Source organism: Eretmochelys imbricata, chromosome 1, assembly GCF_965152235.1.
Source record: "Eretmochelys imbricata isolate rEreImb1 chromosome 1, rEreImb1.hap1, whole genome shotgun sequence".
Lineage (NCBI taxonomy): Eukaryota > Metazoa > Chordata > Testudines > Cheloniidae > Eretmochelys > Eretmochelys imbricata.
In genome coordinates, this window is record NC_135572.1 from 134,865,358 (window position 1) to 134,885,141 (window position 19,784).

The window sequence follows — 19,784 nt, forward strand, 5'->3', positions numbered from 1 at the left end:
TGTGTTCGTTGTTGTTTTATTTTCAAGTGAGTTTTCAGCTTGTGAAATGTGCCAAACAGAACTGTAAAGCATGGACAAAAGCAGTATAAATGTCTCCACACTGGTCTGCTCATACAGCTAAGTCCCCACACAGAAGGGCCACCTTTACAAGTGACAAAGCCATGTGCTCTTCGTGCTCATTCAATTCTCAGCCTTTCTGCTCTGACTGTCACAAAGCCAGTGGTCTGCCTACCAGGGATGGGTTGAAATACTAGTGTGATGCTTATTGATCATGTTCCATTGCTGTGTGGCGTGGAGGAGTGCAAGCCGTTTCATGCTGCTGAAGGGATCTGTGCTGATAGTCGCTTAAGCTGTCCCCGGGGAGATCTGGATGTGTCATCCCTCTTTGCAGCACTCCCTTGAGCAGCTGCAAATTCCTCTCTGCTCTTCAAATGGAAAGTTCCCTCTGCTATTACCCTAACTTCCTCTGCACTCAATTGTGGACACAACCTCTATTTCCTCCCACTGGCACTCTATCCAACCCCTCATGGGCAAGAACCTCCAGATACATCTAGTTTGCACAGTAATTTGAAGACAATGATTGGGAGAAGTCAGTCCAGGCTGCCATCAAGACTCCTAGATTCACAGAATTTAAATAAGACAAGACCATTAAATTGTCTAGTCTGACCACCTAGTTAACACAGGACATTAAATTTCACCAAGACACTCATGTACTGAGATCACTTAGTTGTGTTTGACTAAAGAATATCTTCCAGAAAGGCATCCAGTTGACATCAAAAGATGCAGAATCTACCACTTCCCTTGATAGTTTGTTCCAATGATTAATCACCATACTGTTACTATTAAAAATGTATGCCTTATTTCTAATTTTGAATTTATCTGGCTTCTGCTTCCTGCCATTCATTTCAAGAGTGCTTTATAGTACCTGGTATTATCTCCCTGCAATGGTGTCACCTCTCAGTCTTCCTTTATATAAGTTAAACAGACTAAGCTCTCTAAGTCTTTATCCGATGAAGTGAGCTGTAGCTCACGAAAGCTTATGCTCAGATAAATTGGTTAGTCTCTAAGGTGCCACAAGTACTCCTTTTCTTTTTGCGAATACAGACTAACACGGCTGTTACTCTGAAACCTGTCACAGGAAGACATTTTCTCCAGCCCTTGAATAATTGTCGTGGCTCTCTCTTACACCTTCATTTTTTCAATATCGTTTTTAAAGGACAATAGAACAGTATGCAGTATTGGGGTCACCAATGCTGTATAGAGAGGTAAAATCACCTCCCGACTCCTACTCACTACTTCCCTGTTTATACATCCAAGGATCGCATTAGCTTTTTTTGCTACAGCATCACACTGGGAGCTCATGTTGAATTGCTCTGACATGCTGAACTGCCTTTTCAGAGTCACAACTTTCCAGGATACAGTCCCCCATTCTGTAGGTATGACCTGTGTTCCTTGTTCCAAGATGCATAACATTGCAACTAGCTATATTCAAACGTATTTATTTGAAAAGACCCAGATTATCAAGAGATCCAGATCACTCTATATCTCCTTCAATCTTTATGTCATTCACAAAGCAACAGTGATTTTATATTTACTTCCAAATAGATACTGATTTACTTGATAAAAATACTGACTATTGATCCCTGCAGAACCCCACAAGAAACACTCACTAGAATCAACTATGATTCCCCCCGATAACAACTTTTTGAGATCTGTCAGTTAGCAAGTTCTTAATTCATTTACCATGAGCTCTATAGATATTGTATAGTGCTAATATTTTAAATCAGAAAGTGAAACACCTTACAAAAGCAGTCTCAGGACTTTTGGTGGTGCTGTAGCAGTAGGTACCATAGATGATACTTCCTTTGTGCAACTGGAAAAGTGGTGTTGAAAGAGACTAGAGGAGCAAAAAGAGATGTGTCCTGTCCATATTCCTTTAAATAATGGTAAAGGAAGATGGTAACAGGACTGTCCAGAACTACTTGAACTGGCTCTAGTGATCGCTGCTTTGTTTCTACTGTGAAGCCCCTTGCTCTACGCTCTGCCTGGCAGAATCGTGGAATTCAAGGCCCTATTTGTATGCCACTGTTGATTTTTCAAACCACAAGCCAATAGCTGTATTAGTTCATCTCCAGAATAGGAGGGAACACTGTATGTGATGGAAAGTATGATACATGGTTTTTATTTTGCAGCACATACACACAGAGAGGGTGGTTTTTGTCTCCCAGGATGCCTCTTTCATTTTGTAACATGAAATTTCAAAACTGACTACAATCAGGTGGATTGTCATCATGGTAATAACACTATTTGCCTAATTTGCAGCAAGCTGTTTACTGTGCTGTTACGTTGTCTATGTGATTGTGGCATGCAGCCACATTACCAATAAGAAATATAATTGAGCAATTTTGGGGCAGGAAAGGGACTTATTCATCTGACTCTGCACACAATTCTGTGAAAACATCAACTATTTTTCATACCACAGTATTGTTTGTAGACTATAAACAAAACACTTCCTATTTGTGATGTCATAGATTTAGTTTAGGGGAGAATCAATGGCATAGAGGAAAAAAGTATAAGATAAAATATTTTTGATACTATGCCATTTGCACATGACCATTTCTCCAAAAAAAAAGCCGGATCCAATGCCATTGAAGTCAATGGAAAAGACCCTCACTGACTGCAATGGGCACTGGACCAGACCCAAAGATGACAAGTTTATGCCTGGCCCTGAGCGGTGCATATAAAAATAAAAATAAAAAAACCTAAGGCCTGAACCTACTAGTCTCCAATTCGACCCTTCCCCCAACTCAATATATTGCCATATAGCATAAGCCTTTATTTACAGGCCTTCAGCTGGCATTCAATCCATGTGACAATGCACACATCCAAGCCAAATGGAATTCTTTATGTGATTTTTATGTGACTTTCAAATGTTTTACTAAAATTCAGCTAAATCCCATTCTCTTCAGTTTTGAACATTGTGACTACATGTAATTTTTTTCCATTCCTCTGGTAGGAATCTCCCAATTCTCCATGACTTTTCACAAAAAAATTCAGAGTGTTTAATACATTAAACAAACAATTTCCATAATGCCTCAGAATGCACATCATTCAGATTTGCTAGTATGCACACAGTATTCCATTTTCCAGGATTCTCTCAGCTAAGGATTTTCCAGCAGCTGTATTTATACAAGCTTCATTGGTTCCTAATTCTCTATATATTTCCTCCTTACTTATCTTGTTAAAGACCAATTACAAAAAGTATTTCAATAGCTTAGCCATTTGTGCTCAGATTGCACACTGATGGGTGCTTTATAAATACATAGATAGTTTTTAGAATTAGCATCAATTTCATCTTCTTAATGTATTAATTGTCTTGCTTTCTCTCCATTAATTATTACGTTATCTCTATTGCTTTAGCTCCCAGATTCCCCATTAAGTTTGGAGCCCCTTTGTGCAAGGACTACACAGTCACTGCCACCAAGGAATTTACCATCTACAATAACATGCTCCAGTGTTTTCATTCCCACTGATATTTATAAAAGTCCTTTTTATTCTCCTTAATCCACTTGACTATCATTTAATCATGTTGCTGTCTTGATGTACTCTTTAGTCTGCGAGCCTGAACGGTCTTTGTATATTCTTGCTCCCTCTCTCTTCTCTATTTGCACAATGGTTTGTTTGGTTTTTTTAACTTCACATTTGGCCAATGTCACATGAAGCCACATTGGCTGCTTCTTGTTTTTGCATTTTCCTTTTCACATCAATTGTTGATTACTGTGCACCAATGATGGTTACTTTAAGACCATTCAAGATACCTTTCACACTCATGCACTTTAAAGTGATTTATGCTTGTCTTTCTTCCCCTCCCCCCTCAGCCCCCCATTGCATCCCTTCTCCCTCAGCATACAGGACATGGAGGGTCATTGCTCCCCACTGTGGCAATCAGACCATGGAGGTCCTTCACTGCCCCTCACATCTCAGGTATCTGTAAGGCCCTAGTTTAGGAAAACAGTTAATCACATGTTCAAGCCCCTCCCTATTCACCAAAGCACTTATGGACAGATTTAACTTTTACCACGTGTTAAGTGCATTGCTGAATAGAGATGATCTACTGCAGGAATAGCCAATTATTTTTTGTCAAAGTCCAAATTTCTTAGACAAGGTACAGTTAAGGTCCAGACTCCAAAGAAACATTTTTCAACCTGCAAGTGCCCCTGTTCAACAAACACATTACACAATGCTGTGAAATGTACCCAGGGCCTATTGCTTATATTTTTAGTGCATTAAATGAAAAATAAAATCAAACCACTGTATAACCTAAAAATAACCTCCAAGAAAGATGTAATAAATTACATCTGAGACTTTGAGAAAGAACATATATAGACCATCAAATAGATGGAAATATTAGTATTAAAACACTTTCCTACAACTGTTTAAGCTTTGCATTTGTTTTGAGTTTCCAAAAAGTATTAATTTTGATTTTGTCAAATAAAATAATTATAGGCACATTACCCCCCATGCAACTGAGGGTTACTATGTTTCAAGTTCCCCAATAAAGGACACTGTCGGCTGGGAGGAGAGTTGGGGAGAAGGGGAAGAGCTGAAGGGGAGATGGGGGATGGGGGTGCTGGAGGGGATATTTGGGTGGTGCTGGAGGGGTGTGCATGTACTGGGAAGGGTATTTGGGGGATGCAGGAGAGGTGTGTTTGTACTGGGAGGGGGCAGTTGGTGGGCGTTGGAAGGGTGTGTGTGTGTACTGGGAGGTGGTACTGGAGGGGTGCTGGTGGGAGTACGTGCGGCCTCACTCTTGAGGTAGGGGGAAGTGTTGCTCCCTGTCATGGTGGCAAAGCGGTTGGTGCAGCCTGCCAGTCTGCACCTCCCAGCAGGCCTCTCCCCCTCCCCAGGGCAGGGAGCCAGAGCCTGGCTCTGTCACCCCTCCCAGCCAGGCTCTGAGGCCCTGCGGCAGGGCAGGCAGACTGGCCAAGAGGCACTTGGCAGCACTGCTTCCCTGATAGGCCAGGTGGCCCAGCTCCCCCCAAATCACCAATCGCCCACAAGCTTCCCGCCACCTCACCAGCACCTGCGTGTTTGCCCACTTGCTCCATCCCTGTGCTGCAGCCAGAGGATGATGGAGCTGATGGGGGTTACCCCTGAGGGCATTCTGCACCAAAAAATTAAGAAGTCTGTGCCAAAAAATTTAAAATTCTGCATAAAATATTTTAAAATTTGGCAAATTTTATCTGTCAAATAAATGTGGAGACTCCAGCATGGCACTGGGGAGCACAGGCCACTGGCTGCACAGAGGTGGGAGATCACTCTGCAGCTCCCCGAGGGTCACAGACTCAGCGGAGGGGCTGCACCCAACCCTGACACAGTGCAAGGATTGGGCCTGCCCCAGAAACATCCAAGGGCCCTGCCCCTCTGTGCCAGGTGCACCAGTGTGGGCAGGCAGTCTCAGCCCGGCAGGATCCAAGTGTGGAGGGGCTTAGTGTGGGAGGATCCAGGTATGGGTTGAGAGGGTTCTGTGTGGGGCACTCTGGTGCGGGCAGCCCAGTGGGAGGATCTGGATGGACAGGGTTTTTTTGTTTTTTTTTTGCGGGGGGGGTGTTCTGGGTGCAATGGTAATGGGACTTTGCAGGGGGCTCCAGGTGAAGGTGGTTGGAGGTCATAGGGAGAGGAGGTCTGGGGGGGGGGGGGACAGACACAGAGCTCGGCCGGGTAGGTCTGGGTGTGGGGGGTTTACTGAGGGAGTCTAATTGCTGTGGGAGTGGGGCTCAGTGAGGTGGGGATCCAGGTGCAGCTGGTTGGGGCTTAGTGAAGGGGTAGTAGGGCTCGGTGGGTGCCACCAGACTCCTCATTGTTTTTGTAGATACAGACTAACACGGCTACCCCTCTGATACTTGATAAACAAATTAGGGAAATAAAACCTAGATGGAGCTGGTGGGTGCATAACTAGTTGGAACACTGTTCCCAAAGAGTAGTTATCAGTGGTTCACAGTCATGCTGGAAGGGCATAATGAGTGGGGTCTGGCAGGGATCAGTTCTGGGTCTGGTTCTGTTCAATATCTTCATCAGTGATTTAGATAATGGAATAGAGAGTACACTTATATAGTTTGCGGACGATACCAAGCTGGGAGGGGTTGCAAGTGCTTTGGAGGAGACGATTATAATGATCTGGACAAACTGGAGAAATGGTCTGAAGTAAACAGGATGAAATTCAATAAGGACAAATGCAAAGTACTCCAAGGAACAATCAGCTGCACACATACAAAATGGGAAATGACTGCCTAGGAAGGAGTACTGCAGAAAGGGATCTGGGGGTCATAGTGGACCACAAGCTAAATATGAGTCAACAGTGTAACACAGTTGCAAAAAAGAAAACATAATTCTGGGATGTATTAGCAGGAGTATTGTAAGCGAGACACGAGAAGTAATTCTTCCACTCTACTCTGTGCTGATTAGGCCTCAACTGGAGTATTATGTTCAGTTCTGGGTGCCATATTTCAGGAAAGACGTGGACAAATTGGAGAAAGTCCAGAGAAGACCAACAAAATTATTAAAGATCTAGAAAACATGACCTATAAGGGAAGATTGAAAGAAATGGGTTTGTTTAGTCAGGAAAAGAGAAGACTGAGAGGGGACATAACAGTTTTCAAGTATATAAAAGGTTGTTACAAGGAGGAGGGATAAAAATTGTTCTTCTTAACCTCTGAGGATAGGACAAGAAGCAATGGGCATGAAATGCAGCAAGGGAGGTTTAGGTTGGACATTAGGAAAAACTTCCTGTCAGGGCAGTAAAGCACTGGAATAAATTGCCTAAGGAGATTGTGGAATCTCCATCGTTGGAGATTTTTAAGAGCAGGTTACACAAACACTTGTCAGGGATGGTCAGACTCTAGATGGTCTAGTCCTGCCATGAGTGCACGGGACTGGACTCAATGACCCCTCAAGGTCCCTTCCAGTCCTATAATTCTGAAAACCAGGATCTTTTAAGGTCTCTCAGTTGGATATCCATAATCTGAGGTACTCAAAATCACTAGTTACTTTGAAAATCTTGATAATTTACAACAAGGTTATGATGATCAAGGAAAAACGTAATATATGATCATGCCAAGCAGTGACCAACATACTATATTTTACTGTGACATGTAGTTTGTGGTTTACCAAACAGACGTTTAAACTTTCACCATTCTAAATAGAAATGACTGATGGAGCCTTACCTTTGGGAATAGTAATCTGACAACCTAGGTCACAGTCCTGCTGCAACTGATAAAAGGCCACTTCCTGTAGTCGGGCACGCTCCAACTCTGAAAGGCTTTGAACGGGAACTGACTTCAGCCGAACACTGCGCCCTGACATGCTGTTCCACGTGAAGTCACCCTACAGGAAATCAAGTGGAAAAACATGAAGCATCATATGCACAGTTTAAACAAACATACCCTTCTCTTTCATTGGTAAGCAAAACAACACAGGTCCCTTTCCTTAAAAATTCTCTTCTTGGACAGTCCTGATCTTTGAAATGTCATCTTTGTTTTCACAGAATCAATTAATCTATGCAAAAAACTAGGGTTGTAAAGCAATTAAAAAAATTAATCATGATTAATCGCACTGTTAAACAATAACAGAATACCATTTATTTAAATATTTTTGGATGTTTTCTATGTTTTCAAATATATTGATTAAAACTACAATACAGAATACAAAGTGTACAGTGGTCACTTTACAGTTATTTTTTTACAAGTATTTGCACTGTAAAAAAACAAAAGAAATAGTATTTTTCAATTCACCTAATACAAGTACTGTAGTGCAATCTCTTTATCATGAAAGTTGAACTTACAAATGTAGAATTATGCACCAAAAAAACTGCATTTCAAAAATAAAACCATGTAAAATTTAGAGCCTGCAAGTCCACTCACTCCTACTTCTTGTTCAGCCAGTCGCTCAGACAAACAACGTTGTTTACATTTGCAGAGATAATGCTGCCCACTTGTTGTTTACTGTGTCCCCTGAAAGTGAGAACAGGCGTTCTCAGGGCACTGTTGTAGCGGTGTGGCAAGGTATTTAAGTGCCAGATGCACTAAAGAGTCATATGTCCCTTCATGCTTCAACCACCTTCCAGGGAACATGCTTCTCACTTTCTGGTGACATTGTAAATTAGAAGAGGGAAGCATTATCTCCAGTAAATTGAAACAAACTTGTTTGTCTTAGCAATTGGCTGAACAAGAAGTAGGACTGGATGGACTTGTAGGCTCTGAAGTTTTACATGTTTTGTTTTTGAGTGCAGTTATGTAACAAAAAAAAAATCTACATTTGTAAGTTACACTTTCACGATAAAGAGATTGCACTACAGTACTTGCATGAGGTGAATTGAAAAATACTGTTTTTTTTTATCTTTTTACAGTGCAAATATTTATAATAAAAAATAATATACACTTTGATTTCAATTACAACACAGAATACAATATATATGAAAATTTAGAAAATCATCCAAAATATTTAATAAATTTAAATTGGTATTTTAACAGTGTGATTAAAACTGCAATTAATCGTGATTAATTTTTTAAGCTAATTATGTGAGTTAACTGCAATTAATCAACAGCCCTATAAAAAACCCAAAACAAAACAAAAACCCACCGCATCATTTCTACCCTGAAAACATTTACCTATTATTGTTGCAAAAACATTAGGATTCCTAAAGAACCAGGGGTGTAGGAGGGGGGAAGGCTGATCTTCCCAAGTTTTGTTTCTTTGTGCATTTGACAGCATTTTTTGTATACTCAGTTTCACACCATTTTTCCTGTATAATCAATTTAACATATAGAGATTTTACTGGACTCTTTACAGTACACAGTTTATTTTCCATAAGTGCTGATCCCTTTATGTGGGTCTGAAGAGCCACCTCAACAAAACCCCACCTCTTCCCTATGTATCCCCTCTCCTCCTCATGTATGTCATGCCTAGATTTATCCTAATTGAATGACAAGTTCCTAAACATTTGTCTAAACAGTCCTAATCAACATGTGTTAAAATAAATATAATATACAACATGAGATGCTATATATTCAATAAATACCCACTGAATTAGGAAATCTAATCAACAGATTTAGCTATTCAGTCTCCCAGCTTTGGAGAGGAATATAAAATCTTACTCTGTAGGTCAATATTTCATTCTGATGAGGTAAGTAATTTTTTCTGTCAATTAGTAATAGTGAAATATACATATTTGCTTCAGGGTTAGCCATGAAATTCAAACTAACATTTCACAATGGAAGCAAAGTCTAAGTGGACATTTTTGTGGCATTGGGACAGAAAGAATTCCTTTGGTTCTTGAACAAATTCTGACCAAATTAAAAATAATGGTCCAGTTGCTTGAGCTGAGACTAGATAACCACAATGGTAATTTCTGGTTTTATAGTCTCTAAATCTTAGCAGGCATAATTTGAAGTACATCAAATTGGAGACAAAGGAGCTACACCAGCTGACATGTAAAACAAAAAATACTACGCAACCATATCTTGTCACAATACGCTGAAAATAGATCTGTCATTACACAATTTTATTGTCATCATAAGATATTTTGCCCATTTTTAACATGAACGTAAGCATCACCATCCTTTCTTCTCCTTCATTTGTTAATGAGTCACCTAGGATTCATCCACTTGGCTGTCCTTAAAAGTGAGATTCAAGGCCAAAGAGTAAGACTTTCCAGGTCGTGTGTTAGGTCATTGCTTAAGAGAGGGACTCTCATCTTTGGTCCTTGGCGACACCCAATAGTCCAGGTTTTTAATCCATGACTCATGCCTGAGGTCCCGGACGTATTGTGGTCTCTAGCAGTGCCTGAGTAAAAATAGTTTAAATCTTTATATATTTACTCAAAGTGAGTGAGATAAGCTTAGGAATGTGTGTGAGAGTGAGATAGCATGCTAATGAGTGAGACTTGACATGTAAAAGACCTAAAGGGTCCTCAGTGAATTCAGTAGACATTGGATCAAGTCCCTTATGTAAAATATACAGTAAAGTATACAGTATATGTTCTGCACTGTGTTAGTGAGATACACATATATATTACATACAGAAAACTACATGAAAAGAACATTACGATTGCAGAGTCAAGCACCCAGAAGTTAGGAAATGCCAGAATTAAAGTAGCTCGTGCAACCATATATCATCCCCCTTGTCTGTACGCATTATGAGACTTTTTTTTCATCACAAACTTTCATATCCTTAGGAGCCCTGACTCATTCAGTGCACAAGATAGACAGTACTCACTGAATGAGCAGCTGTTCATTATTTGATTTTCTCCCCTTTGTTCAAAGTGAGGTCCAATGCCTTATTTATTGCACACTGCAAACTCTGTTTTGAAGACAGAATCATTTATTTCCTCACCAGCTTGTCTAGAATGCTCAAAACTATAGCTTTTGAGTTGTTCACAACATTAATTAATGTATCTCCATAACATCCCTGTGAGTTGATGGAATACTATTACTCGCATTTTACAGATGGGCATCTTAGACAGAGATTAAAGTGAAGTTATAAGCAACTAAAAATAGGGCCTTATAATAGGAAGTGTTGAGCAACTTCAATAACAGACAGTGCCACCAAACACCACCTATTACACACATACACACAGCATGCTGGTACTTATAAAGTTTATCTGCTTTGCATTAAATGTGCATTCATGGTGCATAAAAATTACATAATATGTCAGAGCTTATCAAAAAGCACTTCTTTACAATAATCTTTTATAATGGAAAGTGTTAGGCAACCTGGATACAGGGGAAACCACAAGCTCAACCATATGCTAAATACACACCTTGTAATATATTCACATAAATTACACTGCACGTATACAGATTATATATCATAGAATTATGGAAATGTAGAGCTGGAAGAGACCTTAACAAGTCATCAAGTCTGACCCCCTGCGCTGAGGCAGAACCAAGTACACCTAGACCACAGCTGTCAGGATGGAGATTCAACAATCTCCCTTGGAAGCATATTCCAAAGCGTAAATACCCTTAAGATTTTACTAATATCTAACATAAATCTCCCTTCTGCAGATTATGTCTATTGCTTCTTGTCCTTAACTTCAGTGAACATGGAGAACAACTGATCACTGTCTTCTTTATAACAGCTCTTAATATATACGAAGACTTATGAGGTCCCCCTCGTTCTTCGTTTCTCAAGTCTAAACAGTTTTTTATCCTTTCCTCTTAGGTCAGGTCTTCTAAACATTTTATCATTTTTGTTTCTTTCCACTGGACCTCTCCAATTTGTGTGTTTAGTGTGGTGCCCAGATTTGGACACAGTACTCCAGCTGAGGCGTCACCAGTGCCAACCAAGAGCGGGACAATTACCTCCATATCTTATATACATCACTCTTGCTAATACAGCCCAAAATGAGATTAAAGTTTTTTGCAACTTCATCGTATTGACTCACATTCAATTTGTGATTCAGCAGTATTAGCACCTAGCCAGTTAATCCCCATTTTGTAGTTGTGCCTTTGTTTTCTCCTTCTTAAGTGAAGTACTTTCCACCTGGTTTTACTGAATTTCATCTTATTGAATTCAGACCAATTCTCCAATTTGTCAAGGTTGTTTTGAATTCTAATCCTGGTCTCCAAAGTGCTTGCAACCCCTCTCAGATAGGTGTCATCCACAAATTTTATAACCATACTCTCCACTCCATTATCCAAGTCGTTAATGAAAGTATTGACTAGTACCAGGCCCAGGACTGACCCTTGCAGGACAGCACTAGATACGTCTTCTCAGTTTGACAGCGAGCCATTAATAACTGGTCTGATTATGATTTTTCTACCAGTTATGCACCCATCTTATACTAATTTCATTTAGACTACATTTCCCTATTTTGCTTAGAGAATGTCATGTGGGATTGTGTCAAAATCTTTACTAAATCAAGATAGATAATTTTTTACTGCTTCTTGCACTAATGTATGCTAGAGGTTCACACACTGCTGAACAGGAGATGCAGATTGCTGCATGAAAGGGACTCCTCGGTACTATGTGAGCTGCTTGAACACACTAGTGCGACCCGGGACAGCTGCCGGTGAGCTTGGTGCCCACCTCAGTTGGTAGGGCTGGAGGTTGTACAGATACGCCAGAGGAGCTGCCTGAGCTGGGCGCTGGCTCTTGTAAGCAGTGGCCTGACATGCCATTGCTTTCGCCAATGCAGTTCCTGGCAGATCCCTGCAACTCCACAGATATCCGCTTTATATCCATAGATATTCGCATCCACAAGTATACATTTTGTATCCATGCAGGGCTCTACTAATAATAATGAGAAGTATTGACCACTGTCTTCTCAGACTTCCTACAAGTCTATCAAATGTAATGGTCTCCTAGGACCAACTTTTGCCTCTGCAGAGACAGATCTTGGCAGGGGAACAAGAGCAGGTCTGCTGTGCAAGGAGGGGAATAAGATTCTTGGGATTCACACTGTGCAAGGCACAGCTCTGGAAGCACCTCCTGTGCTGCAGACAAGGGCCATGGAGGGGAGAGGCAATGGACAGACCAGACTGCACATATCGACCTATTTTACTCCCATCCATATGGGGAGGGCACACTTGAAGTGATCCAAGGTCTACTCTACCAGTTGGGTGAAGTGCGTCCTTGGAGAGGCACCACAGCCAGCTACGGTGGACAATACCTCTCCCCTTACCCTGAGCATCTTCCAAGCACTTAGCTCAGTTACTCGCACTTAGCTCAGTTACTCGCTGTTGAATATGTATACCTTACACACATATATGCATGCACACATGCACACTTTACTTAATTTGTTATAAAGTGTTTGTCTACATGGAGATGTTAGTGCACAGTAAGCTACAGTGTGAATTTAAAGCACACTAGCTACTCCATACTAATGCCCCAAGTGAACACTCTTCTGAACACTGACAGTGCCCTCAGATGATTTTGCTTAGCACATTTCCAAGGTGCATTAAGCTGATACATACAATGGGCACTCTTAGGGTATGTCTACAGAGTTGCAGAGTTTTTGCGGTGTAAGTTTCACCGGTGGTAGGGAACCAGTGAAAGTAAAGTGTTGGTTTTGTACTCATTTAATTCCTCAGGCGTCAGAGAGCGTTTACATTAGCAGCACTTACCTCACGGATGAAAGCAGCGCTCTAGGGCACCTGTCCCACATGCAGCTCTCTCCATTTTGACTATGGGTCTTATGGGAAGGGGCGAGGGGTGATCGCGGGGCATCCTGGGTCCCTGCACAGCCTCCTCTCCCCAAATGCTGATCAGCTCCACTAGGTCAGCAATGCTCCAAGCAGGGGATCGTTTGCTCCACGAAGCAGCCACTCTCACCTTGTCAGATAAGTGAGCACTTGCCAAGAAAACAGGAAGGGGAGTTTCAAAGTTCCCGGGGCTTTACAGCGGGAGGGGTGGAAGTCTGTTTACCCGGCGTCAGAGCAGCAGAGCTGCTGGCCAGAGTGGTCACCTAGGCATTGTGGGATATCCTCAGGAGGCTAAAAGTTCTATAAACAGGAAGAATGTCTTTACTTGCACATCACCGCAAAAGCATCACCAGTAAGAGCTGTACGCCTCTCGTGGAGGTGGTTTTCTTTTTGCGGGGAAACTTCTCAGTTTCACTGCAAAATGTCATTGGCAAGTGTAGACACCCCCATGATTTTTGCGCAAAAAAGGGACTTTTTCCACTTTAAATGGCAAGTGTAGACATGCCCTTAGGAGTTATGTGAAGTAGCTAGTGCACACTAGGTACTGAGGACTTTTTCCTTGCATAGACAAGCCCAATTGTAGTATTGCCCAAAGTGTGCTAGACATTTTCTAAATACAGAAGAGGACAAGCTTAAAAGGCAAAGGATACAACATAGAAGGAAGTGATCAGGGTGATGATAGGACATATCTTGTTAGTTGCAAAGTTTTTCTGTTGATTTTTTTAAATCTTAAGCACACTGAAACCCCATCTCGAAATCCTCCACCCATTAATCAGCTCCATCTCCCACATCTCCTACCAGTCCCCAGCTTCAATTATATTTTCCATTTTGGCCCTTCAACCAACATTCAACCCATTTTCTCCTCATAAATGAGAAATTTGTCAGATAAATCAATAAAAAAACCAGAGTAGATGGCTTACTTAGCATAAGGAAGACGTGCCTAACTCCACTTTCTGCTTTTGAAAATCTGCCATCCTTCCCAAGTTCATTGTAAATATTATCCCAACCTCGAGCATAGCCTTTTAATAGGAAACCAGTTTCCATTTTGCAAAGATGTTTTGAACAAATTTCTATTATGGGTAAAATTTCTGAAAGCACTTAACTGAAAAATCAATGGGACTTAGGAGACTGAGTGCCTACATTACTACTGAAAATTTTATCCTATATCTTTTAACCTCTCCTCCACAACCCCGGCCCTGTCCCCACAAGTCAATGTAGGCAATCAATAACCTAAGTCCTGATCCTTAGAGCCCTGTGTGGATGAAAAGTTTGTATCTGCAGCAGATCTGCAAACATGGTCCGTGGATGTAAAGTGAATATCCACAGATTTGCAGGGCTCTAGATATAAAATTTAGATCCACATCTATCCACGATCCGCAAACCTGGTCTGCGGATAGCTGCATCCGCGGATGCGGATCTCTGCAGATATAAAGTGGATATCTGCAGATTTGCAGGACTCTAGTGATCCTGTTCACTCTCACTGACAAATTCTTCAAGGGATCCAGAATCAGGATTTAGGTTACTAATTACCTACAGCGACGGATTGAGGGTTTAAAACATGTAGCAGGTGCAACCACCAGGAATTTGAGGTGTGCACAGAGTGCAGGATACGGCTTCTAGTCATATTAGAAACTGTAAATAATAATTTTGATATAAGATTGGAATGATGATTTTATACTACAGCAGTATTTGTAATAGGTAATGGCTTTACTCCCTGCCATGTTTATGTTACAGGGTATACAACAAAGACTGTTACTATTAGCTGTACTTTTAATTAGTCATTTGTTCAAGTCCACTTGAGATACTTAAGATCAAAAGCCATTATGCTGGTTTGGTTTTTCTCCTGAACTAGCAATGCTTAGCCAAACGTAGTAGTGTTTAGAAGTGTATTCACTGTAAAATAATTAAATATTTTTTCACATTATAAAAATTATACTGTGGAAAACACGGCACATGCTAGTAGACATAGTGTTACATAGTTTTAACTTTCTTTGCTTAATTACTTCTATAAGCTTAGGAAACTAAGTATACAACTGCCACTTTGTAAACCTTTCACTTACACTGGTAATTTATTTCAAATCCTTCTAAAATTGTTTCCAGGCCTCTCTCAACCGTAGGAACTTTAAATTTTGACAGTTTATATCGCCCCAACTCAGCTTTCACATTTGAACATCTAATCCCTCTTTTCCTCACTTTCCAGTTGTTGCCATTTGTATGGACCAATAAAAATACGTAAAAACAAGCTATTAATTCCAGTACAACTTTAATCCTACCACATAAAATCAATATAGAGAATACTAGATGTAAAATAGGAAGTGAATGAAGAATTAAGAAAAGGGAGGAGTAAATATCACTAAATGTCCATTATAGCACGAAATGAACATTAAAGGACCAAATCCTCTGTCCCACTAGGTACTCAAAGCTATCTTATTTTTCCTTTTGGGATTCTCCAAGTGTGCAGGAATGACTGGGTGGTGTAAAGGTGGTGTTCTTTTTTTATATCACTCTCTCTTAGCTTCCCCCTGCACAGGGATCAAGGAGGAATGCTCAGAACTCTGGGTATCCCCTGGGAGCTGTTACAAGCTGGTGCACCTTAGAGCACTGAGGCTGCTCTCAATTGCGCAGGGTGCCAAACTGGCCCCAGCATAGCGGGAGATCAAGGAATGATGGAAACCCTTCTGAATGCTGAGACTGCACTATAATAATAAAATGTGGGAAACTAAGGGCTACTACGTAGCCCAGAAACAGACCTGGTAAAAAGTCTGAAAACCAGTACACTAAGCACTGGGACACTTAATTATTATTCAATACGAAAGTCTGACTTTACTAATGACTTCAACACACAGGGTGAAATCCTGACCCCATTGAAGTCAATAGCAAAAATCCTATAGATTTCAATGGAGCCAGTGTTTCACCCACAAGATTTAACATTGTGTTATAAATATCCTAGTACAGAGTCTCCCATTATGATCAGAGTCTTTGCAATCAATACCGTTCTTAAGACATTATTACATTTTGAAGTTCTGTGTTGATATTGATTTATCTCACCCTATAGAGCTACATAAATACTTTACCTAAACACAATACACAGACTAATATTCTGTACATTCAGCTAGGGAAATCTATTAGATTTGGCAAAAGATCACACTTTACAAACTATTATTTTAGTTGTCAATAGTTTTCAAACAGTAATTAGTTTGAATGTGACAATTTTAAAATACACACACACACACACACACAGAGTTATCTTCCTCTCTTGCTAAATGCTCTGAACTGCCAACTGGAATCAGATGAACACAGGATACACGTTGCTAAGTTCTGCATAGCAAGACAACATGTGTAGAATACTGGAATGCTGACATCACCCACAGAGGAGAATGAATTCACACCCACACCAGAAATATATCACTAAGTAAGACGATATGATCCAGCCCCAGGGAAGATAAATATCATAGTTGTTGGCTTTCAGTCATCAGGAAAAAAAGTGTCCTACTAACATTAGTATAAGGATAAAGAAGGGATTTGGGAGCATACCCAGAGGTTAGTATTAGTAGCCCAGTGGGGAAAGTGATTTGCCACTACCTTTGTCAATGATTTCCTGAAGTCATCAGACTGCCCCAAATTGTTTCTTCAAGTTTATAAGTAAGAGCATTTTTATCACAGAGGGCAATTATGGGCTAAATGCATAAGGGAGAAGTCTTCTGATATGGTCCTTCCATTTCCAGACAAAACTGTTTATCATGTAAAATAGATTCAACCTGTATCTACTACTTAGCATAAAGATCATTCAAGGCTTCTGAAGACCCCGTCTGAACTGTCCAAATATTTGTGACCCTATTCTTAGAGCTAATATTTGTTTGTAATAATAAATTTCAAAACAATGAGTCAAATTCAATGAAGCTGGCTCAGCCAAGAAAGCCCATTGCAGTAGATGGAAGAATTCATCTGTCCGTAGGACAGCCCCCTGTTATGAATGGTTATTCATCGTTATTATCTGAGTCGCTCTTGTAACAACGGAATTGATGTTTTCAATACATCAAAGCTGATACATTATCTGATGTTAATTTTCTTATGCTTGAATCTGGTCCTATACAACTAAAGCACATGCTTTACTTTCAGAACAAGAGAGAGTGGTCACCATTATGAAAGTCAGTATTTACCTATCATCTCCAAACAGGGGTATCTGAGATACCATTGTTATGTCTTTATCTTTAAAACAGGAAAACAGCTGTAGTGTCTTAGGGCTAGTCTATATTACCATGGCACTCAGGGGTATGAAAAAACACCCTCCCAAGTGATGTAATTACATCGACAGAAGCATCAGTGTAGACAGCACTGTATCAGCGGGAGAGTTTCTCCTGCTGACATAGCTACTGCTGCTCATGGAGGTGGTTGAGTTCTCTCCCATTGGCACAGAGCAGCTACATAAGCAATCTTACAGCAATACAGCTGCACGCTCACTAGTTTAGACATGGCCTTAGATCCCCTCTGTTTAGAAGGTGTTGGCAAATGTTGAATTTTTAATGGCACTCTTTTGTCTACATATAATTGGGTAATAGTTCTTTATTAAATGTAAAAGTGGTGATGTTTCCATTTTAAAATGTTAGTAATGTGAACTCTTCAACCTCTGTGGGTCCTGGTTCACCATAAGAACAGCCCTACTGGGTCCATCTAGCTCAGTATCTTGTCTTCCAACAGTGGCCAGTGCCAGGTGCCCCAAATTACTTGTTCTGTTCATTCCATTCATCATCCAAAGGGAATGAACAGAACAAGTAATCATCAAGTGATCCATCCCCTGTGGCTCATTCCCAGGTTCTGGCAAACAGAGGCTAGGGACACCATTCCAGGTCGTCCTGGCTAATAGCCATTGATGGACCTATCCTCCATGAATTTATCCAGTACTTTTTTGAACCCTGTTATGGTCTTGGCCTTCACAACATCCTCTGGCAATGAGTTCCACAGGTTGACTGTGCATTGTGTGAAGAAATACTTCCTTTTATTTGTTTTAAACCTGCTGCCTTTTAATTTCATTTGGTGACCCCTAGTTCTTGTGTTATGAGAAGTAGTAGACAACACTTCCTTATCTACTTTCTCTACACCAGTCATGATTTTATAGACCTCAATCATATCTCCCCTTAGCCATCTCTCTTCCAAGTTGAAAAGTCCCAGTCTTATTAATCTCTTCTCATACTGAAGCTGTTCCATACCCCTAATAATTTTTGTTGCCCTTTTCTGAATCTTTTCCAATTCCAATATATCTTTTTCAAGATGGGGCGACCATGTCTGCACATAGTATTCAAGAAGTGGGAGTACCATGGATTTATACAGAGGCAATATATTGATATTTTCTGTCCTATTATCTATCCCTTTCTTAATTATTCCCAGCATTCTGTTCACTTTTTTGACTGCCACTGCACATTGAGTGGATGTTTTCAGAGAACTATCCACAATGACTCCAAGATCTCTTTCTTGGAGCAAGAAAGGTGAAGTATGATCTCCAATACTATTATATTCAGTGGGAAAGAATTGGTAACCCATACAAACAGGACCTAGCTAACCTGCTTTTATCATGGGTGTGCACAATATTGCCAAAATCAAGTTTTAAAAGTAATGAGATTTTAAAATTAGTACATTTCGAGTTCTTTACTTACTTTTAGGCTTTTGAGCCTAAGGGTTCTTGTTTTCAAACTTTTATCTGCAATCACCTGGATTAGAAACTTAATTTAAAAAAAAAAATGAAAGCTGAGATTCTCATGTAATCTCATGACTCCAACTGTTTGGCCTTTATAAGAAAAACATCAAATATCACAAGACTCACAATAAGATTGGATGAGTTAGCAATGTGTGTGTACTTATACACAGGGATATCTGTGCACTGTTCATGCATCTCTATTTAGCAGAATAAATTTATAAATGAAAACAATCCGCATTTGCCAGTTTAATCCCTGCAACTGAGTTATAGCATTAAAAATGATTATATCTACACTATTCACGTCCACTTTTTCTCTTACCTGATCCATTACAATAAAATGTTGGATCACTCAACTTTTTAGCAGCCTTTGAAGCCTGTAATTCAATGTAAACCACTCTTTTTAGTGTATCAGTGACAGCTCCCCTGATTCAAAACAATACTTTATGTAAAATCTGCCATTGCCTAAAGAAAAGACCTTTGGACTTAAAATAAAAATTAATTTGTTGGTCAAATGAAAAAGCTATAGTGCTAATCTATATGTTATGGTTGGCTGGAAAACAACAATTCTGTTTCATGGGGGGTGGAAAAAAACGAATTCCAAAATTTGTTTTTCTTCTAAGGCACAACAAAAATGAGACCTTCTGAAATTTTTCGCAAAAAAGCACAAGTGCAAGAGACCCACCCCAAGAGCTCGGTAGTTCAGGCACTTGCCTGGGATGTGGGGAACCCAGGTTCCTGCTATGATTCAGGAAGAATAGAGACTTGAACCTCCCACCTCTCAGGTGAGTGCCCTAGCAACCAGGCTATTCTGGTGTCTCTTGCAGTCTCATCTGCAACCTGAGACGCCTTCCTGACAGCATGTTTGGCTGAAACCCGCAAGTTTCACAAAA

The 19,784-nt window shown here is 40.4% G+C and overlaps 1 protein-coding gene across 2 annotated transcripts in view; it reads right to left on the bottom strand.

Moving 5' to 3' along the window:
- ARHGAP6 (Rho GTPase activating protein 6) overlaps positions 1-19,784 on the bottom strand; it is a 506,068-nt gene that overhangs the window by 103,089 nt on the left and 383,195 nt on the right. For both annotated transcript variants that reach the window (XM_077815515.1, XM_077815524.1), the window contains exon 2: positions 7,224-7,383. In XM_077815515.1, coding sequence (XP_077671641.1) covers positions 7,224-7,383 — 160 coding nt within the window. The remainder of the gene's footprint in view (positions 1-7,223; positions 7,384-19,784) is intronic.